At 40.2% G+C, this 24591-nt stretch overlaps 1 protein-coding gene and 1 long non-coding RNA gene across 7 annotated transcripts in view; one reads left to right on the top strand and one right to left on the bottom strand.

The window, feature by feature from the left end:
* Nucleotides 1-23583, top strand: part of SEL1L2 (SEL1L2 adaptor subunit of ERAD E3 ligase) — a 79345-nt gene extending 55762 nt beyond the window's left edge. For 2 of the 6 annotated variants that reach the window (XM_043544014.1, XM_043544015.1), the window contains 8 exons: nt 4357-4419; nt 5013-5100; nt 5330-5478; nt 8829-8994; nt 9085-9159; nt 12973-13142; nt 20303-20431; nt 22109-22355. In XM_043544014.1, the coding sequence (XP_043399949.1) occupies nt 4357-4419; nt 5013-5100; nt 5330-5478; nt 8829-8994; nt 9085-9159; nt 12973-13142; nt 20303-20431; nt 22109-22225 (957 nt within the window). In that variant the 3' untranslated portion in view covers nt 22226-22355. Of the gene's footprint in view, nt 1-4356; nt 4420-5012; nt 5101-5329; nt 5479-8828; nt 8995-9084; nt 9160-12972; nt 13143-20302; nt 20432-22108 lie in introns of all 6 variants that reach the window. The other 4 variants (XM_043544016.1, XM_043544019.1, XM_043544018.1 and 1 more) reach the window with 4 other exon arrangements.
* LOC122465249 lies at nt 18323-24110 on the bottom strand. Its single transcript, XR_006289952.1, has 2 exons — nt 23568-24110; nt 18323-23292 (listed from the first exon to the last, which is right to left on the bottom strand). It is a non-coding gene; the product is annotated as an uncharacterized LOC122465249 (long non-coding RNA).
* Between the last annotated feature and the right edge of the window lie 481 nt (nt 24111-24591).

Raw genomic sequence — 24591 nt, forward strand, 5'->3', positions numbered from 1 at the left:
ATTAGCCTTTTTCCAGTCTTCCGGGACTTCCCCTGATCACCATGAGTTTTCAAAGATAATGGCCAATGGCTCTGCAATCACATCCGCCAATTCCTTTAGCACTCTCGGATGCAACACATCCGGCCCCATGGACTTGTGCACATCCAGCTTTTCTAAATAGTCCCGAACCACTTCTTCTTTCACAGAGGGCTGGCCACCTCCTCCCCATGCTGTGCTGCCCAGTGCAGTAGTCTGGGAGCTGACCTTGGTCGTGAAGACAGAGGCAAAAAAAGCATTGAGTACATTAGCTTTTTCCACATCCTCTGTCACTAGGTTGCCTCCCTCATTCAGTAAGGGGCCCACACTTTCCTTGGCTTTCTTCTTGTTGCCAACATACCTGAAGAAACCCTTCTTGTTACTCTTAACATCTCTCGCTAGCTGCAACTTCAGGTGTGATTTAGCCTTCGTGATTTCACTCCTACATGCCCGAGCAATATTTTTATACTCATCCCTGGTCATTTGTCCAATCTTCCACTTCTTCTATGCCTCTTTTTTGTGTTTAAGATCAGCAAGGATTTCACTGTTAAGCCAAGCTGGTCACCTGCCATATTTACTATTCTTTCTACACATTGGGATGGTTTGTCCCTGTAACCGCAATAAGGATTCTTTAAAATACAGCCAGCTCTCCTGGACTCCTTTCCCCCTCATGTTATTCTCCCAGGGGATCCTGCCCATCAGTTCCTGGAGGGAGTCAAAGTCTGCTTTTCTGAAGTCCAGGGTCTGTATTCTGCTGTTTTCCTTTCTTCCTTGTGTCAGGATCCTGAACTCAACCATCTCATGGTCACTGCCTCCCAGGTTCCCATCCACTTTTGCTTCCCCTATTAATTCTTCCTGGTTTGTGAGCAGCAGGTCAAGAAGAGCTCCGTCCCTAGTTGAAGAGCACCTCCCACCCCCCAACCCCCTGCCCCAGGCCTGAGCATCCAAACCCCCTCCAAGAGCACGCACCTTGAACCCCTTCCCACATCCCAACTCCCTACCCCAGTCCTGAGCCCCCTCCTGCACTCCGAACCTCTTGGCCCCAGCCCAGAGCCCACTCCAGCACTCCAAACCCCTCATCCCCAGCCCCACCCCAGAGCCTGCCCCCCAGCCAGAGCCCTCCCTCCCTCCCACACCCCAACCTCCTGCCCCAGCCTGGAGCCCCCTCCCACATCCTGAACCCCTCATTTCTGGCTCTACCCCGGAGCCTGCACCCCCAGCTGGAGCCCTCACCCACTCCTGCACTCCAACCCTCTGCCCCAGCCCAGTTAAAGTGAGTGAGGGTGGAGGACAGCAAGCGATGGAGGGAGGTGGGATGGAGTGAGTGAGGGGCGGGGCCTCAAGGAAGGGGCGGGGCAGGAGTAGAGCAAGGGTGTTTGTGTTTGTGTGATTAGAAAGTTGGCAACCCTAGTCTAAAGATATAGCACAAGATTCCCCTTCAGGGTGTCTACTTTATTAAAACCAAAATCAACTGAAAATAAAGTCTCTTCCACCCAGTCCTTAGCTGGGCCCAATTTCTCCTATCTGAGAAATTGTTCTCTCTGGTTCTGTGCCATCTTCTCTTTTCCACAGAGGAATCCCACAGTTTTCCTCAGGGCTGTTTTAATACCAATCGGTTGTAACCTTCCTTAGCTTCCCTCAGCTGACCGCCATTATCTTTTTCTTATTCTTCCCCCATTTGGGAGAGAACAGCAGACAGCCATTCTTCCTGTGCTAGTGTCTCCCTCATCTGCTCACTCAGGGTTCCCTGCAGGTGTAGGAGACACTAGCACAGGAAGAATGGCTGTCTGTTGTATCTGCAGGCATTTGCCAACACCAACCATCAGCCCTCCTCTCTCTCCAGGCCTCTTCCTTATCTACCCCAGGCCTGAGTGAATCACCTGACAGCCTCATTCTCCCCACGTAGGGAGGCAAGCTAATTGTTTTACAGGAGGGGGCTGGTCCTGTGTCCCATTAAGGGGCTAGCCACCCTGTGACATGGTCCTATTTCTGGAAGTTTTGGATTTGATCCCAGTGCAGTACAGGAAAAGCATGCTTTAATGACCATGTCTTTTGCCTGTATGAATATTGTAATTTATTTTCTCCATCTTATCTTGTGACAACTCAGTGTATGCAGATTATGCTGGAGCACTTCTTCTGCCCTTTCCTATGAAACCTATGTGCTGTTTCTTAGCAAAAGTGGCTTCCTTGTTGATTAGGGTAATGTTTGTTAATATGTATGTGATTGCTTTATTTGGTCAGGAGAATGGGATTCCCTAAGCTCATATTTGAAATTTTGAGTCATTCGCCCCAGTCCATCCATAGGGCATGTATTTTTTGGATTTCTTGTTGATTAATGTGAGAAAGGAATCCAAAATCTCCATCTGGCTACATAGATTCAGCAAATACAAAAATTCAGATCTACCTGCATAAAAAATAGGATCTTATTGAGCTTTTTGATGTTAAATTACATAGTAAGTTTTAAAATCACAGGGTCATAGAAATTGGAGATGAAAAAGACCTATGCCGTCATCTTATGCATCTTCCTACCAATGCAGAAAAAAAGTGGTTCTGACAGAGCCAACAAATTATGAGTCACTTCATCCTTAACTCACTCCATTGTGCTTAAATGCACATGGGTATATCACATACTGTATTACCAAGATACAAACAAGGCAAATTAAATAGTTGTTGTATCTAATAATCAGTGAATAGAGAAGGAGTGTGTGTACAACTCATGTTGCACTAGAGAACATCAAAGAGAGCTAAGGAAAGAGTCAAGATGAGAAAGCCAAGATGGTGAAAGACTGTTAGCATTTGTCAGTTAGCTTAAATAAGCTTAAATAGCTTAAATACTGGGTGATTGCTTACTTTGGCCAAAACACAATTGTTTCTGCTAAATATTCAAAGAACAAATTAAGATCTTCCAGAGTGAGTAACCAAGAACTAAACACTTGTTGAAATAGAGCATTAAAAAGGGACTTTCAAAATATCTAGTATTGGGCTGGCACCATCTGTGGTGTGAAACCGAAGAAATTTCTGCAATGAAACTGAGGTGGACAATCTCCCTTTTATTTGTGGAGATTTCTCCCTAATCATTATGTTGGGGGGTCTTTGTGCCCCACTGTAGAGCAGAACATGGGTTTGACCCCCCAATGTCTGTTGGGGCTATTCACTCAGAACCTCTCTGTGTGCTAGTGCTCCCCCAACATCTACTGACAGAACAGCATGAATGGAGATCACTACCATGCTTTTTCAGCAGACAGCTGTTTTCAGATGCCCCACATTACAACAGGGTTTCTAATATGGGGAGCATGGCATGGAAATAATACAGCCTGAACTCTCTAGAGCCAGTGGAGGAAAAATGTGCACCCACCCCAGTCTGCCTACATCTCCTCCAGACTGACCACCTTCCAGCCCCTTTTTCATGTGAATCCAGACTACAGCTGCGCAGAAAAAGCTAATTCTGTTTCTCAGGGAATTTTTATATTTTGAAATTTGGTTTCATTCCAATTCAAAATGAAAACCGCAAATGTTGATGTTCTCTCCAAAAGGGAATGGAACCCCACCCCCAGGGCAGTCTACCTAACAGACTGCCCCAGAGCTGGGGACCCTGGAAGCCTGAATCAAGAAAAGCTGTGGTTCCCAGGTTCCTGGCTCCCTGTCAGCCTATGAGGCAAGATGCTGCGGAGCCAGGCTACTGAGGAGTTGAGTAGGCAACAAACCAGGCAGGATTCTGTCAAAACATCATCAGAATCAAATCATCTCCACAAAAGATTGACAAATCAGCAAATGCTGATTGAAAAAAAGTGTTTCATCAGAATTTTTCTGTCTACCTCTAGTCCAGACACCCGGGGACCCCTGCATAGTGTCCAAAAATGAGGGTTGCTACCATAGACGTGTCAGAATCTCCTTTTCCAGTGGGAGAGGAAATCCCTGCACAAACAGTGCGTTCCTTGCATGTGCTCCTGAGATCCAGTCAGGGCATATTAGTAGTAGTTTTTGTGGGAGGATGGGGGCAGGGAGGAGAACACCTTGCTCTAGTTTTACCATCCACTGAAGCCACTTTTATTAATGGCGATGAAATGACATATGGGTAACAAAAATGAAAGCCACTTTTTAAACATATGGTATGGTGTCTCTCTACAAGCAGTCATGAGAGTCATCAGAATAAGAATACTAATTTAGCATTGATTCATAATCATTATCAGAATTCATAGTTCTAAGTTCACTATATCATAGTAAAAGAAAAGCAAGAATAGTTAATTGGTTAGTAACTTATATGATAGGTGTTTTCTTTATTGCAAGTGCTTTTCAGTGTCTTAATGAAAAATTACATTCAAACTTAATACATTATTTTAGGGTAATGCAGTTGGACTATGGGGGCTAGGCATTCTTTATTTTCAAGGAAAAGGTGTTCCAGTGGTAAGAATTATTTTAGTCACTTCAAATATGTTTTTCGCAATACAACTAGTAAAAATACAAGAAAATAAAATGTTTAATCAATATCAACTATGGATTAAAACACTCTTTAATAGGAGATTATAGCTCAAATAACTATAATATAGCTCATTCAAGTGGTACAACTAATATGCTTATAGCACTGCAAATATGAGTAATTTTTCTTGTACTCTGAATACTATCATGAACACACCATTGTGTGTCTTTAATGGAGCTCCTCCTGATTTATACTAGTGTAACTTTGAGCAGAATGAGGCCCAGAGTCGAATTAAATAAATGAAAAACGATGGTAGGTGTTATTCCATTCAATGCTATGGAGTAAAACTGGTGTGAGATCAGAATCAGGACCCTGATCTCAAATACTATACAAGCTGCACATTGGGGAAAAATGTTAGTTTGATTTTGTTTTTCATTTGTTTGGGATACAGCGTAACATTCTGTCATTAAATTGTGCCACTCAAAAATGGGACAAAACTTGTCTTTTTCATGAGCACAGAATTCTTACCATGCTGGCAGGTACCTAGAACTTTCAGTAATGGAGGGTAATTACCTTTCAGAACTATACTGAAGCTTTTAAATACTTTCATATAGCAGCTGAGAAAGGTTTGGCAGATGCACAGTTCCAGCTAGGAGTCATGTATCACTGTAAGTACTGTACATTTTTTAATTAAAAGTTTGCATTAATCAGTAGTTTCAGAGTAACAGCCGTGTTAGTCTGTATTTGCAAACAGAAAAGGAATACTTGTGGCACCTTAGAGACTAACCAATTTATTTGAGCATAAGCTTTCGTGAGCTACAGCTCACTTCATCGGATGCATTCAGTAGTTTGTAATTTTACAAAAACTGAAGTCTCCAATCTCAACTTGATTTGCAGCTGGCTCTGGAGTAAGGAAAGACTATAAACTTGCCTTCAAATATTTTTACTTGGCATCTCAAAATGGACAACCCATTGCTGTTTATTATTTGGCTCAGATGTATGCTGCAGGGACTGGAGTGTTTAGATCATGTCAAAATGCAGTTGAGGTAAATATTATATTTTTTAAAGATTTATGATTAGTTATAGCCAGGATTTGTATTACTATTTTAACTTCTATTTTTATGAAAGTTGCCTATATTTTATGATTTAGAGTCAGAAATCTGCATTTTCTGAAGTAGGAAAAAAGTGATCATATCTGGGCCAAATTCTGTTTTCAGATGCACTAGTCTAAATCCAGAATAACTCCACTGATGTCAGTAGAGTTGCTCCAGATAAGACCAGTGTAAATTAGAGTAGAGGGTGACCTATAGCACGCAGGTATGATGGCCTTTACACCACAGAGTCCTAGAGCATGTTGTCATAAATATAAAGGGAAGGGTAAACCCCTTTAAAATCCCTCCTGGCCAGAGGAAAACTCCTCTCACCTGTAAAGGGTTAAGAAGCTAAAAGTAACCTCGCTGGCACCTGACCAAAATGACCAATGAGGAGACAAGATACTTTCAAAAGCTGGGAGGAGGGAGAGAAACAAAGGGTCTGTGTGTCTGTCTTTATGCTGCCTTTGCCGGGGATAGACCAGGAATGGAGTCTTAGAACTTTTAGTAAGTAATCTAGCTAGGTACGTGTTAGATTATGATTTCTTTAAATGGCTGAGAAAAGAATTGTGCTGAATAGAATAACTATTTCTGTCTGTGTATCTTTTTTGTAACTTAAGTTTTTGCCTAGAGGGATTCTCTATGTTTTGAATCTAATTACCCTGTAAGGTATCTACTATCCTGATTTTACAGAGGGGATTTCTTTACTTCTATTTACTCCTATTTCTATTAAAAGTCTTCTTGTAAGAAAACTGAATGCTTTTTCATTGTTCTCAGATCCAAGGGTTTGGGTCTGTGGTCACCTATGCAAATTGGTGAGGCTTTTTATCCAACATTTCCCAGGAAAGGGGGGGGGGTGCAAGTGTTGGGAGGATTGTTCATTGTTCTTAAGATCCAAGGGTCTGGGTCTGTAGTCACCTAGGCAAATTGGTGAGGCTTTTTACCAAACCTTGTCCAGGAAGTGGGGTGCAAGGTTTTGGGAAATATTTGGGGGGAAAGACGTTTCCAAACAGCTCTTCCCCAGTAACCAGTATTTGTTTGGTGGTGGTAGCAGCCAATCCAAGGACAAAGGGTGGAATATTTTGTACCTTGGGGAACTTTTTGACCTAAGCTGGTAAAGATAAGCTTAGGAGGTTTTCATGCAGGTCCCAACATCTATACCCTAGCGTTCAGAGTGGGGGAGGAACCTTGACACGTGTATACACAGCATTTTGGAGTAAGCCTTCCAGCCCGGGTTGACAGACTTGTACTAGTGGGGCTTGCACTAATGCCGTAAAAATAGATGGCTAGACAGCATTTGAAGTTGTGGCTTGGGCTGGAGCTTGGGCTCTGAAGCCTAGGGAGGGAGACTGGGAGGCTTGCTCCAAAATGCTATGTAGACATTCCCATAGAGTTTAAGGCCAGAAAGGACCACAAAATCATCCAGTCTGACCTCCTGTACCTCACAGGCCACTGACACCACCCAGCACAATAAACCCAACAACTGAAATTAAACCGAAGTATTACAGCGCTCAGCACTGGACTCATTCTTTAAATCTATTTCATAACTCTTCACCAAATTAATTTAACAATGTAAGTGCAGTTCTTATCAATTTGGCATTCATGCTTTTTTTTTTTAAGTAGGTTGAGTCTGCCTAAAATGTCATGGGTTGATTTAACTTAGAACCATTCATCTCAAGAAATCCTGAGTACTTGTATATCTGACTATTGATAAAACATTTTAGGGAAGATTTGCTGTGGCTGTTTTTGTTCTTTGCCCACAACTATTCATGCCTATTTTAGAATTTTATTGGCAGTTCTAGTTTTATCAAGTTTTCCATGTACTATAAATACATCCAGTTTAACTGGCCCCTTTTCAGCTCAGGCAGTTAGCTGGCAACTTTTGCACTATATCTAGATTTTTTACATTGCTGGCTTTCTTATGAAATACATATGTATTGTGTGACTTTTTATAGTTACATAAGAATTGTTTCTCTAAGACATACTCTTCAACAGGAATCTTTACATCTTGCAAAAAGTTATCCATCAGCCACAGTGCAGAGTAGGGTGGAGTTCCCCTATCCCCCAATACTGAGCGACACTATCCTGTGATACACAGCTTAATTGTGATGTACTTTAAGATCATTGGGGGGAAATGCCAAAATATTGTTACATGGTGGCAGTACTACTGTATCATAACCAGTCAGAGTTGAATTTCACCAGCAGATCTAGTCACAAATGGCCAGTGCACTGGGGGGGCTGTCTTGTGGCATAAGATGTGGACAAAGATGAAAATAGGGTATTCTGGGTTGAGTTCCTCTCAATTTCTCCTGTTGAAGCTGTTCCACTTTGTATTAAATACAGCAGACCTTCACTAGAGCGCGCATCGCTATAGTGTGGATTCGCATATAGCGTGGTCACGGTGATGGATACCAAATTTAAATATTTAAATTGGGATCCATGGTAACGCGGTCCCCGCGTTAAAGCGGTACCGCGCATGGATCCCGAACCCTGCATTCTAGCGAGGGTCCCGTGTAGTTGAATAGCCATTGGGCCAAAAAAAGTGGGATGTGAGAAATCCATGTTCAAATTCCTGCTCCCATAATTATTTATACAAAGTGGAACTGCTTCAACAGGAGAGATTGCTAGAGTCCCAGCCTGCAGCCTCGTGTTTAGGGTAGTCAGCTGCAAGGGGGAGACCTGGGTTCAAGTCCCTGCTCCAGAGTAGAGATTTAAACCTTGATCTCTCACATCTCAGGCAAGTGTCCTAGTTATTGAATATGTGGGGCAAGTGGGAGCACCACCTATGCGTTTTTTTGCGAATGGTGCCTAAGTCCCCTAGAGAATGTAGCCCAACAAATTTTATTTTGTCCAATAGTATTTGGCAAATATATGTAAAATTCACAAATAGTTTTGTCAACACAAAATTGCATTTTGGGGGGAATAAACTATTCATCTGACAATTTTCTCTCATCTCTAGTTACAATCTTATTTGTGGCTTAATATTCAGCAGAGCATCTTAAAATAAATATCTGTTGTATAACAGAAAACATTTTGGTTTTTATCAGTGTATTTTTCTTTATATGCAACTAAGGAAGCAACTTTAGAGTCAGATTAGATATGGATTCATCTGACATTTAACGATTAAGTACTCTTTGTATCAGTTAAGGATGCAATTTGGCATAACTTTTTGGTAAACAATGCACACAAATGTTGTAACTTTAACCTTGGTGTCCCCCAGCAGGAGCTATAAGCTCCTAAGATTTATTTCCTGTGGTGAAGTGTAAAACCTCATGGGTTTGTTTTATCACTGTTCCTCTGTTCAGCTTTACCGAAGTGTTTGTGAACTAGGAAGTTGGTCTGAGAAATTCCTGACTGCATACTTCGCTTACCAGGATGGTAATATAGATTCATCTCTTATTCAATATGCATTATTAGCAGAAATGGGGTATGAAGTAGCTCAAAGTAATTCAGCTTTCATTTTGGAATCTGGTAAGAGAAGTTAAATTATTTTCTCTATACATTATATATGTATGTCCAAGTGCTGTTGTAAACTATGCAAATTAAATTTTTCTTTTACAGAACAGGTTAAAATTCTCAGTAATGATCAGATGTATCCATTAGCACTTCTCCTGTGGAACAGAGCTGCAGCTCAAGGTATGGAACACCATGTTAAAAATAACTTGTAGTTAGCTGTCCACTCTTATAAGTATGGTTTTCTTCAACTCTGTTCCTCAGATTGTACAGCCAGACGAGAAATGAACACTCAGTGGCCCAAGAACATGGCATTACAAACATCAGATAATCAAGCTAACATCATTAAGGGATTTATTCTCACATATTTAACTCACAATTAAAAGGGTATCTGTACTACAGCCTTAGGCATGTTAAACACAATCTAACATTCAAGAAATTCTCACATTTCTAGGTTAAAACACTCAACTATTCATTTATCCTCCACTGATTCAATCCTCATTCATGAGTACTTTATCACAAAACTTCAACTTCAGACTTTAAAACTGCCTATGAAAAATGGTTTCTTTAGCTAAATGAACACCAAGAAAAACTTACACCTACTCACTAAGAAAAATTATAGAAATTTAGAAGCATAAAGGTGTGTAAAATATGCTTACTTGTTAAATGTGCACTATTTGTATGCTTTACTGCAATACAGCTTCAAGAATAATTTTGGTCTAGAAAACTGCCTCTATAGTTTGTAAGTATCTACTTGGGGAGAAGATTTCTGAGGCTACATCTACACTACAGCCTATGCTGTCATAGCTCCACCAGCATAGCCCCCTAGTGTAGACATCGCATATACTGACAGAGTTTTTCTGTCAATGTAGAAACACCACCTCCCTGAATGACGTTAGCTATACCAACAGAAGCATTCTTCTGCATCTACACTGGATGTTTTATTGGCATAGCTATGTCAGGGGTGTGTGTTTTTCACATCCATGACCAACATAATTATGCTGGGATAGACCAAGCCTGAAAATAGAGGGCTCTTGAATTTAGCAGACAAAGGCATAACAAGATCCAGTGGTTGCAAACTGAGACCAGGTGATTTCAGGCTAGCGATAAGAGGCAGATTTTTAACAGTGAACACTGGAACAACTCATCTAAGGTTGTGGTGGATTCTGTCATTTGAAATCTTTAAATCAAAACTGGATGTCTTTTTATGAAATTCTGCAGCTCAGTCAGAATTTATGGTCTTGATGCAGAAACTAGTGGGTGTAAGTATCTGTTTTAGGCCAGGGTTGAGACTAGATGATCATAATGGTCCCTTTTGGCTTTAAAAATCTATGTAACTATATCACTAGTCTTCTGCCTACCACAACTAGAGTCCCCAACATAGCATCCAGATACAGTCTTTAGGTTAAAAGAAAAGGAGTACTTGTCGCACCTTAGAGACTAACAAATTTATTTGAGCATAAGCTTTCGTGAGCCACAGCTCACTTTATCAGATGCATTCAGTGGAAAATACAGCGGGGAGATTTATATACTTAATAGCTCACCTTAAGTGATCACTCTCGTTACAGTGTGTATGGTAACACACATTGTTTCATGTTCTCTATGGATATAAATCTCCCCGCTGTATTTTCCACTGAATGCATCTGATGAAGTGAGCTGTAGCTCACGAAAGCTTATGCTCAAATAAATGTGTTAGTCTCTAAGGTGCCACAAGTACTCCTTTTCTTTTTGCGAATACAGACTAACACAGCTGCTACTCTGAAAACAGTCTTTAGGTTAGTGTTTCCAAAACTCACATCCTTCTTGAAGTTTTCCTTCATTTTTAACTCAATAAAACAAACTTCTGTCTGATTTGTTCCCAAAATTCCTCCCTACATAGGAAGTTCACTATTTTCCTGTTTTCTGGAGAGAGACTCAGTTCCTCCTTATACTTGTAGCTTTCAGCGGATTGGACTCACCTGCTCTGGTCAATCAGCAGAAATACCTCTGCATTTCAGTGTAAGATCCTAGACCCTAATGCTCTGTCACACAGGATGACAGGAGAAACTAATTACACCGCCAATGACCCTCAAATGAAAAGATGCTTGCCACTAGTCACAGACATTCAGTGCAATAGAGTGTTAGGGGGAAAAAGATCCCTCAACTGACAACGTGTGGCAGTGGCACATGGGAAGACAGCAGTTTTCTAGGTAGCCAAGACCCAAGCCATAAAAAGCTTTGTAATGAATGTCAACATTTTGAATATGTCCTGACACCAACAAGAACCTAATGAAGCCTTCAAGAAATTTGTATAATATCTTTCAGGAGAAGCCCTCTGTACACCACATTTTAGTAATCCAATCTAGAGATCACAAAAGGTATGGATAACTGTGGTGAGGTCCACATCAAAAACAGTCCCGGGCCTTACCAGACACCAATGAAGAATGATGCCATGTGTGAATCCATGAAAGAACCCGCCATTTCAAGTGTTTTCACTTCAGTAATCTTCCACTTATTCATCTGCCACTTTGCCTGACTTCATGCAAGTTTCTACTAGTCCTCTCTCCCTCTTATTGTTTCTGGTGCCACCACTCTCAATCCTGGCCTCTCCCTCATGCGCAGCTTCTTATACTCCTTCCCTACTGGATCTATTCCTGATAATCTTATTTCCATCCCATGCGTTCTTTCTTCCCCCTTTACTGCTTTGAATCCGAATCTCCCCCCTTCTTGCCTCCAAATACACTATTTGCAAGCACCTGGGATATGCAACCTATTCCAGCTGCTACATGTCCAGATCCCTCCTGGATCTACAGCACCAATATTTTTGTCTCCTTCACTTCAATGAAATTGGTCTTACCAAGATCACCAATGATCTCCCCTAGTCAAGTTTAAGGGCCTCTTTAGTCTCCTTTTCCTGGATTTTTCACCTTTTCAGTCATTCCTTCCTTCTTCTCCTCCCTCTCTCCCTTGGAGCCTTGGAACTCCTGACTTCTCTTCTTTCCTCCCCAACTGCACCTCATTGTTTCTGTCAGTAGCTCATGCTTCCTTTTCCTGCTCTGTTAACATCCTTTGAGGAATGTACTTCTGTCTCCTTCATACCTTACTCCCAAGTGATGTCATCTGTTCTCATGGTTTCAAATGTCATCTGTACTCCAGTGATTCCCAGATCTCTCCCCCTTCCTGACAATACCTCCCCTAGTCTGTCTCACATCTTCAGCTGTATATCTGTAATCTCATCCTGCTTTATCTCTAAACAATGAAAAATTAAATTCCCCTAGTGTTTTGCACTAAAACATTTCCTCTTTCTCTTCTCCATTCCTGCCAAAATTTCCACTCTTTTCCCTGTCACCAAGGTGCTCAAACAGGGATCATATTTATTGTTTTTTCCCCTCCGCTCCCAGGCTATTGCTATATTGTCTGTTTTCCCTTCACATACAAATCTACCCTTTCCTCTCCCTCCCCTGCCTTTGACATCACGCTGCTCGTAACTTGTTATCTTGCCCCCTTAATTTATCCAAAATATGGCTGTCACAGTCCTTACTTGCCACCATGTTGCTTCCTTTTTTTCTCTAATCCCTCTCTTGTCTTTCACATCAAATTCAAGCTTTCACCTTCAAGGCTGTATACCAACTCTGCCCCACACACATTTCAATGTTAATTTCCTCCTACTTTCCTTTGTGCTCTCTGCATTCCAAGAGGCCCTCCTGTCAGTCCCTTTCTTATTCTTCTCCCGCATTATCTTCACACCTTCTTCCATGCCATTTTTACATGTGGGACTTCCTTCCTACTTCTGTACTCTCAACACCTTGGTTTTTTCCCAAATCCTTCCCACTTAGACTACTCTATAAATTATAATAATTTTATGATGACTGAAACCATAGTGCTTCAGATTTACATTTTATTCATTTTTAATTATATTTAAGAGAAAAATACAATTTTATTAGAGGAGGAAAGTTTGCAAGAAGCACAGTTTAATCTAGATTTTTGTTGTGACTTTTCTTTTTAATATTCCACCAGGCAATGCATTTGCTAGAGTTAAAACTGGAGATTACCACTTCTACGGTTATGGAACCAAGAGGGATTATGTCACAGCAGCAATTCATTACAGCCTTGCAGTTGATCACCACATCGCTCAAGCCATGTTTAATCTGGCATATATGTATGAACATGGTTTAGGTATTCCAGAGGTAATGTGAACTGCATGTGGTGCAATCTGTGTGTAAAATTAACCTTAATAGATATAGTTGAAATGAAAAGCTATTATAGCTATAATATCCTAATGTAACATTCTGGGTGAGACACAATCTCCCATGTGAGGGAAAATTAGGTAAACAGAGTAGGCTATGACTAAGAGATACACATGAAATAATAGATGGTATGGGGAAGGCCAAGAGAGTTCTCTTTTACCTTGCCACATAAAAACAAGGATCAGAAATGAAAATAAAGTTAGTGCACTAAAGATGGAAATTCAGTTTTAAACAGTGCATGATCAACCTGTAAGATCTATGACCACATGATATCAATGAGACTAGTTCTTCACCTGACGTGTCTCCAAATGCCATGGGCCTGGTTCTCTGATTGGTTTCTCTGCTGATTGCCCCTTCTTCTGATGATTCTCATTCTTCCACTTCTTAGGGGAAAGTAATGGGGAAGTAAGCAAGGCTCCAGTGATCTGAGGTTGGATTAGTGGAACCAGAAGAGAGGTGGTTATGCTATACTCCACTGTAACTCTGAGTGATGCCAGGGGAAAAGAGAGAAGCTAGTATGGCTTCCTGCTTATGTGTAAGCTCCAGCAGCTGCACAAAGGGATAGAAGAACATATGGAGAAGGCAGGCAGGGGTTTCTTTCAGAGAGCCACCATCCATCCTTTCCCCTGACTCTCGTGCATCCGCCTACCCAGAGGTGGTGCCTCTATAATGGAAGCAGACCACTTCTAGTCTTAAAAATTATAGTAAGTAGGTCACCCTTTTAATCATCAGCTCTGTTGCCTGTGTAGCTAATACAGCTATGGTAAAATGAGCAGGATTCTATTCACTCTTACACAGGAATTATTTACAAAGTTCCAAGCCGTTTCAGTCGTTTAGACCCACTGAAGACAGTGGGGCTTCACTATTTGGACTACAGAACTTTTATTACTGGTAATAGTGACAAGAAGCAAAGATGGTAGCTTGAGTCATATCTCAGGCAAGTTTGAAGGACTGTCAGTTAGAAGAAGCATCTCTTTACTTGTAAACTGGGCACATAACTAAGACAAACATGCAACCACATTATGCCATCATCAGTCACTTTTCAGCAGAGAGTCACGCTCAGAAGCTTTTCCTACTGTTCCTGCTTTTCTTTTCCTTCCAAGTAACTTCGCAAGCTTTGCGCCTCCTCCATCTATGAGTAGCAGTAAGCTATTTCAATATGGTATGGCTTATGAGCAAAGCTCAATCAAATTCACTTTAAATGTCTCTATACGCCTTCTGCCCTTAGTTTGCAGAAGCCATGCAGTCAACAGGCATATGTTGCCTTGACAAACTGGACCTCTAAGCCCTGAGGATGTCTGGGATCCACTGGAATATAGCCTGATATCTCTGTGGATTCTCAGACTCCACTGTATTGTCCACACCTTCTGTCCCCTTGTTGAGGATACAAATCCCACTCCCAAGAGCAGCATGTATAGTTACCACTAGAAGTTTTGGGGGTTGTTTTTAGCAGTTTTTCCCTCCTGGGGATTCCCCTATGGGAGGGAAGTATGAAGCCCTAGGAGGAAGAATGTAATCAAAGTGAGGCCCAAGAGTTAGGCAATGTGTCCCTGACTTAGCCACATATTTTTGTGACCTTGGGCAAGGCTTCAGAGCCAGATTTTTCGAGGTGTATGCATGCAATTATGTAACTAATTAATGCACAAAATTGCCACAATGGCATGAACAATTACAGAAATTGCATATACAAAAGATGAGCTACATATCTAATGAATATGAGTGCATGGGCAAATTTAAAGGTAAGTCTATTAGCTATCCTGTCATATGCAAATAGTTCTGATGATTTGGCCCTTATTCTATTTGACTAACTTTATTAATATTGTTAATATTAGCAATATTAACATTAATAAATATTAATAATAATTATTTAAATCGCTTGTTAAGCAGAGTCATTGTTCGCATTTATAATAATGCCTTTCAGCTAAGGAATTCAGAGTACTTTCTAAAGTATTGTTAGGAGAGGGCAAATAGTGAAAAGCATCATGAATATTTGGTTACATTTTTCAGTAAATCTGCTGCGGCTATGCTCATGCCCCTTTGCATTAAATATTTACTGCAAATATTTGAATAATTGAGTTTGACCAGCATGGATGCTTGTGGAAAGTGAATGAATGCCAAAGTCTTGAGATCAGTGTATTTGTCCCAAAATCAGCCAATTTGAGGAGATTAAAGTTGTCTTGCAGATATTCTATAAGCAGAAAATAAAAAACTAATTTGGTAAAAATAAGAGCAAAGCTGGTCATTCTTATACAGACAGAACAAGCTGAATTATTGTAGCCCTTAAGGGGAGAGTGTCATCTTTAAGCCCTTATACTTCTTTACTTTTATGGATTGCTTTTCAATAACAGTTTGAATTTTAAGAAATAAAATTTATAAAAACAGACCATTACTAAATTAAACTTTGATCAGGGCTTAAAGGTTGATACAAGAAATCATAGGACTGGGAAGGGAACTTGAGAGGTCATCTAGTCCAGTCCCCTGCACTCATGGCAGGACTAAGTATTATTTAGACCATCCGTGACAGGTGTTTGTCTAACCTGCTCTTCAAAATCTCCAATGACGGAGATTCCACAACCTCCCTAGACAATTTATTCCAGTGCTTAACCACTCTGACATTTAGGAAGTTTTCCCTAATGTCTAACCTAAATCTCCCTTGCTGCAATTTAAGCCCATTGCTTCTTGTCCTATCCTCAGAGGTTAAGAAGAATAATTTTTCTCTCTCCTTCTCCTAACAGCCTTTTATGTACTTGAAGACTGTTATCATGTCCCCTCTCAGTCTTCTCTTTTCCAGACTAAACAAACCCAGTTTTTTCAATCTTACCTCATAGGTCATGTTTTCTAGACCTTTAATCATTTTTGTTGCTCTTCTCTGGACTTTCTCCAATTTGTCCACATCTTTCCTGAAATGTGGCACCCAGAACTGGACACAGTACTCCAGTTGAGGCCTAATCAGTGCAGAGTAGAGTGGAAGAGTTACTTCTCGAGTCTTGCTTACAACACTCCTGCTACTACATACCACAATGATGTTTGCTTTCTTTGCAACAGTGTTACACGGTTGACTCATATTTAGCTTGTGGTCCACTATGACCCCCAGATCCCTTTCTGCAGTACTCCTTCCTAGGCAGTCATTTCCCTTTTGTATGTGTGCAACTGATTGGTCCTTCCTAAGTGGCGTACTTTGCATTTATCCTTATTGAATTTCATCCAATTTACTTCAGACCATTTCTCCAGTTTGTCCAGATAATTTTGAATTTAAATCTTATCCTCCAAAGTACTTGCAACTCCTCCCAGCTTGGTATTGTCTGCAAACTTTATAAGTGTACTCTCTATGACATTATCTAAATCATTGATGAAGATATTGAACAGAACTGGACCCAAAACTGATCCTTGCAGGACCCCACTCGTTATGCCCTTCTAGCATGATATTGAACCACTGACAACTACTCTCTGGGAATGGTTTTCCAACCAGTTTTTCAACACCTTATAGTAGTTCCATCTAGGTTGCATTTCCCTAGTTTGTTTATGAGAAGGTCATGTGAGACAGTATCAAAAGCTTTACTAAAGTCAACATATACCATGTTTACCGCTTCCCCCCATCCACAAGGCTTGTTAGCTTTCTTTGAAAGGGTATCAGGTTGGTCTGACATGATTTCTTCTTGACAAATCCATGCTGACTGTTACTTATCACCTTATTATCTTCTAGATGTTTGCAAATTGATTGCTTAACTATTTGCTCCATTATCTTTCCAGGTACAGAAGTTAAGATGACTAGTCTGTAATTCCTCAGGTTGTCCTTATTTCCCTTCTTATAGATTGGCACTATATTTGCCCTTTTCCAGTCTTCTGGAATCTCTCCCATCTTCCATGACTTTTCAAAGATAATCGCTAATGGCTCAGATATCTCCTCAGTCAGCTCCTTGAGTATTCTAGGATGCAATTCATCAGGCCCTGGTGACTTGAAGACATCTAATTTGTCTAAGTAACTTTTAACTTGTTCATTTTCCTATTTTAGCCTCTGATCCTATCTCACTTTTACTGGCATTTATTATGCTCGACGTCCAATCACCACCAACCTTCTTGGTGAAAACTGGAACAAAGAAGTCATTAAGCACCTCTGCCATTTCCACATTTAATGTTACTATTTTTCCCCCTCATTGAGTAACAGGCCTACCCTGTCCTTGGCCTTCCTCTTGCTTGTAATGTATTTGTAGAAGGTTTTCTTGTTACCCTGTATGCCTCTAGCTAGTTTGATCTCATTTTGTGCCTTGGCCTTACTAATTTTGTCCCTACATACTTGTGTTATTTGTTTATATTCATCCTTTGTAATTTGACCTAGTTTCCACTTTTTATAGGACTTTTCTTTGATTTTTTAAATCATTGAAGATCTCCTGGTTAAGCCAGGGTGGTCTGTTGCCATACTTCCTATCTTTCCTACTCAGTGGGATAGATTGCTCTTGTGCCCTTAATAATGTCTTTTTGAAAAACTGCCAATTGTTTTTCCTCTTCGACTTGCTTCCCCTGGGATCTTACTTACCAACTCCCTGAGTTTGATAAAGTCTGCCTTCTTGAAATCCATTGTATTTATTTTGCTGTTCCTTAGAATCATGAACACTACCATTTCATGATCACTTTCACTGAAATCTGCTGTTCAACTTTCCTTCTTGGTTTAGTTCCCTCTCTCTTCAGCTATCTGTTTTTTCTGTTTCTTTGAAAAAATGGTTTAAGAAATTAAGTGGTATCACTTCTGCTTCTTTTCCCCCCAACCATGGGGGAATCTCTCCCCAATCCACTCTGTACCCCAACTAACCATGGTACATCTATCTTTATTCCATCTTTCTTTTATGTAACTCTCCTTTTCATCCTGAGCCTCATTCTTCTTTGGATAGTGTGCTCTGCTTCAGGTGTGTGCGTGCCCCATGTGCCTCCGATTGGAGATTATCAGTAGCAGTGCCTGTTTGGCCCACCATGCTCTCCAGAAATCCTCTTGCCCTGTACTATGGTAAGATAAAGGTTCATTAGGCCTCTTCTGCATCTCCCCCATCTCAAATATATTTCAGGTTTGTTTTGTTAGAGAGGTTCCTCCCCCCAAGTTATATCACTCTTAATGAAGGGAAGTGGGGAAAATGAAGATAAATAGGATGGAAAGATAACAAGATTAATCTTAAGGAGTGATCAGCGCTGACCTTCCTAATATAGCTCCTTTGTGACTCTGCTACATTTATTGCATACATCCAACAGGGGTTCTCAGATTTACACAAGAAACATTGCAGGATATGGAAAAGGAGCCTCTTGTGGTCACCTCCCTTCCCAACCTCAATTCCACACCTTGCTTGTGAAAACTAAAGTTCTTGGTTGGATTAAAAAGTAATGTAAAAGACAGACCAAAAGATGGACCAAAAATTCACTTTAATAAACTGTGTGGCGTTTCTTGGTTCTGTCTGCCCATGCTGTATCTGTACTGTCCATGCTCTACCTGGCAGGAGAACTTTGTTTGATACAAGTTCTTCTCTTATTACCTGTAACACCCACTACTTGAATCTCTGCAGATCACTTTCAGCTTAGAAAACAACCATGGTTAACTGAATTTTCACCAAAGAAAATCCTGATAAAGACATGAAGCAGCTCTTGAGGGTGGAAAAAGTAGCTTGTTCTTTGGGTTTCTTCATTGGTCTGCAAAAAGTAAAGGAGGACTTGTGGCACCATGGAGACTAACAAATGTATTTGAGCATAAGCTTTCGTGAGCTACAGCTCAGCACACGAAAGCTTATGCTCAAATAAATTTGTTAGTCTCTAAGGTCTCACAAGTCCTCCTTTTCTTTTTGCGGATACAGACTAACACGGCTGCTACTCTGAAACCTTTCATTGGTCTGGACATTCTGAAGAGTCTTTGACTAGGCTTCAGCAAACATGAAGCAGCAATTGTCTGACAACTTGCAGATGCCATTGTGATATAATAGCTCCATGGATCACACTTTGAGAACCATTATATTAGAGATAAAACCCATTTCCTTTTCCAGCCTCTCCTACGTGGAATCCAAACATACTAGTGTTCAAATTTTGAAACCTTGGAGTGGTATTTAAGTTAGGCAAGATTAATTCAACTATCTTTAACTGAAATACTGCACGTTCAGTTAAGAATGGATAGTATTTTTGACCTTATGGGGAAAAAGGAGTGCTGGAATTGTAGAAGAAACCCTGTACTAGCAATATTTACAGCCTGATGTCTAAGATCAGAGTAAGTTTGAGATAAGCATCCAAATGGAATTTCTACTCATTACTAATAATTATTAAGTAGAAATTTGCAGACAACTATGCATTAAAAATAAACTAAACAGGAGAAACTAACCAAGAAGAGATGATGAGCAGCACGAGCAACCACACTTGACAAGCCTAGCTAGATCAATGCCTTTCGAAAGATTCTAGTACTTTACTAACTACATAAATATTTTACCAAAATGTGCCTTGCTGAGAAAGTAGCTGATGGGGCAAAGTTACTAATTGGTTCTATCACGACAAGAATATGCTAGCTAAAATTGAGGGTATTAGACTAAGAAATTGTCCATTAAATTTATGGACTAATTTTTGTATACATCTAGTTATTAAATTTTGTCAGAAAACTAGATAATTGAGTGGCTGTATTTCTAGTTTTAGATTTAAAGAATTACTGCTTAATTAGATAATTTAAAATGTCTGACTGCCTATTTTAAGTATCCAGGATCAAATGCTGACTTCAACTTGACTTCCTACTGAATTCAGAAGACCATTTATACACACAAGACAAATGAACTGAGAGGTTGTGGGGGTTGAAAATGAGTTTGTAGAAAGTAGGCACACAAATTAAATGTAAACAAAATTCATTTTTATCTCATGCCAACATTTATACATGAATCTAAGGTTTATGCGTTTCAAATATTATTACAGCTTAGTATATCCTTTATGATACACTAAGCTACAAAAATACTTGAAAAGCAGAAACCTAAAAGACAAACAGTAGAAATGCTTTGAAGATTAGCTAAAGCATCACAACATTCATTTAAGCAAATTCCACATGTTCTAAGTAAAAGAGACACACACCCTCTTTTTTTTTTTTTTTTTTAAAGGATATACATTTGGCTAAAAGGTGGTATGACCTCGCAGCACAAACAAGCTCAGATGCTTCCATTCCAGTGTTCTTGGCACGTATGAAGCTAGAAGTTAAGCTTCTATTCAGTGAGATGCAACTTTTCAAGGTAAGTAGGATTTGGACATACTGACATGCTTTTATCAGGGCCAATTCCGATATTTTTCTTGTGAAGTTGCTTTTTTACATTCTATTGTATACTTTTAGATTTGCTTTTTGCACCTCTTCCAGATCCTGGGTATATTACATAATAAGTCCTGTTTCAGTAAAAATAGGCCCACCATAAGACTTGTCATACAAATTGCACGATCTATTCTCTCCCCATCCTCACACCGAAATTTCCATTTGTACAAATGCAGAACACCCTACAAAAGCAAAACCCACAATTTTAGTTGTAAATTAAAGTGCATGTGACTTGAAGCCCCTCAAATCTGTAGTTTGACTTCAAGTCTGCCAAGTTTAGTGGCAATGCGGTGCCCTTATGGTGAAAAGCATCAGCTCATCAGGACCTGGGAGCACATTATGCTCATCTGAAGGGAGAGGAGGTCCTTGCTTATTCTTAAGCAATCTCCTCCCAAAAACCCAGGAGTAGCATAGTGCTGATGAGATCCAGGGGACTAGTCCAGTCATCTTTTGCCAGGACACAGATTTAAACTGTAATAAACCTTTCCACAATGGATTCCTTCACGTCCCTCCATACCTTGATTAGCTATTAACTAGAAAACCCAGCTGCTTGTCTCTCCACTTCACACAGTGAAAGGAAGTACTTCTGCTCACCTATTCTGAAACAACTCCACCAAATCCTATCAGAATCTGAGGTTTGGGAATACGACCTATAATCCCAATTTCCCTAGGAATAGCATTGGTTCCTTCATGCAATACTGGTAGTTTGAAGCTGTTCCTATACTGCCTCCCAATCTGTTGGGGATTTCCACACAGTAAGCAAGCTGGGTGCTGCCTTGGAGACATGCAGGACTTGTGCACCCCATTACAGATGCCCTATACACAAAGCAAAAAAACAGGTAAACTCAGAATGTCTGTTTTATAGAATTGTGGGTTCAAAAAAGAATTAGATAAGTTCATGGAGGATAGGTCCATTAATGGCTATTAGCCAAGATGATCTGGGATGCAACCCCATACTCTAGGTGTCCTAAGCCTCTAAGGGTATGTCTACACTGCAGTTAGATACCGCCAACTGGCCTGTGCCAGTCGACTCAGGCTCACAGGGCTTGGGCTAAGGGACTGTTTAACTGTGGTGTAGATGTTCTGGCTCAGGCTGCAGCCCGAGCTCTGGGATCCTTCCACCTCGCAGGGTTCTAGACCCTGAGCTCCAGCCCAAGCCTGGGCATTTACACTGCAATTAAACAGCCCTGCAGCCCAAGTCAGATGGCACGGACCAGCGGCAGCTTTTTAATTGCAGTGTAGATATACCCGAACTGCCAGAACCTGGGAGCAGATGACAGGGGATGCATCATGCGTAAATTGCCCTGTTCTGTTCATTCCCTCTGAAGCACCTGGTATTGGCCACTCTTGGAAGACAGGATAGTGGGCTAGATGGACCATTGGTCTGACCCAGTATGGCCATTACGTTCTTATTATAGGCTTTATTCTTCTGTGCTTACCATATTATACAACTTTCCCTGATTTAAGTTTACCAATCCTAGCATTGTCTAAAACCTCATTAAAAAGAGCATAACGCTTTCATTTTACACTTTTTAAAAATAGCTTCTATTTTGCATGTAAAAAAGTATTCTCTGTGTTGCTGAGCTCTTCCTTTCTGTCCTAGCAGTTTACTTCAAGTTGGAAAATGTCAAAACTGGACACCGTGCTGCGACCACATTGGGATCTGTTTGCACTGGTAGTCATAGTTATTTTGCTTGTACTACTGATAAGAAATAGGTAGAACTGGGAAAATGTTAACGTGAAAATCTTTTGGTAGTTTCCTTTATATTCTAAATAAAAATTCTATTACTCATTTTTCTAACATCTCTTTCTAATACTTATGGAACAAAGTGAAAATACGTGTAGCTCTAGGGAAAGTTAGTAACATTACAGAAAATTAGGTTCTTAATTTAAAATGGATAATTTGCTTACAGAAACTAAAGCCTGTCAGTACAGCAAAATCTTTCATTTGCCCGCTGATGGACACATACACAGCAGATAACCAGCTATCCCAATTCTCAGGAGTATGCTGTGCAGAAAAAATCCCTTATTTCATAAGTTACTTAAATATTGTTTACCTGCTTATTTTAAAGAATTATAGTAAAAGATCAGCTCGGTGTGCCAACATGCAAAAGGAAAGCAGAAAGAATTAACAAAAAGCTGCCAGTTGGAAGCTAGACAGCCAACAGGTTTTAATTACTCTGAATGGGTTCACATGTTCCATTTCAACAGACCAAATATGCCATTAATCCATTGTTCAGTCACTGAAATAGTTTCTCTGCAGTTTGTAACCAGATTATTGCTCTAATTAAGTAGGCATGACATTCACTAGAGTTTCTACTAGCTAACAGAGAGCCTGGTCCTGCATTCATTGTTAGTGGTAACATATTCCTGGACGCCAATGGTGGAAGATCAGACTTCTAGCATGACACCGAAGAAAATCATTTTTCTAGAGGAGAAGACTCTGTATGTGTGATCATTTTGTATCTGTGCTGAACATACATCACTTGTTTTGTCAAGCCACCAGTTCCTTTTCTCTTGAGGCCTCAACAAACAAGCACGATATTTATCTCCTATTTAATGCTACTAGTAGCTCCTGATTTGTGATCTAACTTCTGTCAGTTCCTCTTTGTAACTTCTGCCCCTCTTAGGAGTAGTAGTTAATATGTGCAGGAAATAATAAAAGGCCATATTATTGCGCTCATACTCATCCAATTAGTCACACTGATTTCAACTAAACCATGCCAGTGATTAAGTGCCCCTGAGGATGAATAAAGGATCCCCAATCTGGCTCCAAAGGACTTGTATCTTGGAAAAATAGAAGATAAAATGTTTGTTAAATGAGTGAGACCAAATTTTAAAACTTTTACATTTTTTAAAATAACACATATACACAAACGTAAAAAGAAGATATTCCCAATATTAGCAAACACTCTAATATATTGGCAAGAACAGCAATATCAAAAATGAACTAACATAAAAGTGGAAGGTTTTTTTAATTAGACGATGAACTTGCACTGAACCAAGCAGTGCAGACAATACAATCAACAGGATTTTTGATTGTGTGCAAAAGTTTCACTTACTTAATTGACCAGGGGAACAAGAATCTCTTTACAATATAGTGGTGAGAGCACATCTACAAAGATAAACAAATTGGATGGCATTCAGAGAAACATCAAGTGATTAATGGCCTACAGACACTGATTTACTGCATGAGTTACAATTAGGAAAAAATGCTTAAACATCAATAACCCCCAAAAGTTCTAAAATGACTAGTAATTTTGCATGCTGAGCTCAACATGCCTTAAGGGGCCTGATTTTCAGAAACTGAGCACCTGCCCCATGGAAAAAAGCAGTTATTTTTAAAGATATCAAATTGGGCAGTCAAATTTGAAGCCTCCTAGCAGTACTAGTCACTTGTGGAAAGTTGTCCTAACAAAGATTTTCAAACACCTGAAATTCTTAAGCACTAAGGAAATTGTAAGGGTGTTAGAATTTAGGGTAATTGAACAAAGTTAAAAGAAAAGGAGTACTTGTGGCACCTTAGAGACTAACCAATTTATTTGAGCATAAGCTTTCGTAAGCTACAGCTCACTTCATCGGATGCATACTGTGGAAAGTGTAGAAGATCTTTTATACACACAAAGCATGAAAAAATACCTCCCCCCACCCTACTCTCCTGCTGGCAATAGCTTATGTAAAGTGATCACTCTCCTTACAATGTGTATGATAATCAAGTTGGGCCATTTCCAGCACAAATCCAGGTTTTCTCACCCTCCCCCCCGCCCCCAAACGCACACACACAAACCCACTCTCCTGCTGGTAATAGCTTATCTAAAGTAGCTATTACCAGCAGGAGAGTGGGTTTGTGTGTGGGGTGGGGGGGAAGGTGAGAAAACCTGGATTTGTGCTGGAAATGGCCCAACTTGATTATCATACACATTGTAAGGAGAGTGATCACTTTACATAAGCTATTGCCAGCAGGAGAGTGGGGTGAGGGGAGGTATTTTTTCATGCTTTGTGTGTATAAAAGATCTTCTACACTTTCCACAGTATGCATCCGATGAAGTGAGCTGTAGCTTACGAAAGCTTATGCTCAAATAAATT

The sequence above is a fragment of the Chelonia mydas genome, chromosome 3 (genome assembly GCF_015237465.2).
Source record: "Chelonia mydas isolate rCheMyd1 chromosome 3, rCheMyd1.pri.v2, whole genome shotgun sequence".
Classification (NCBI taxonomy): Eukaryota; Metazoa; Chordata; order Testudines; family Cheloniidae; genus Chelonia; species Chelonia mydas.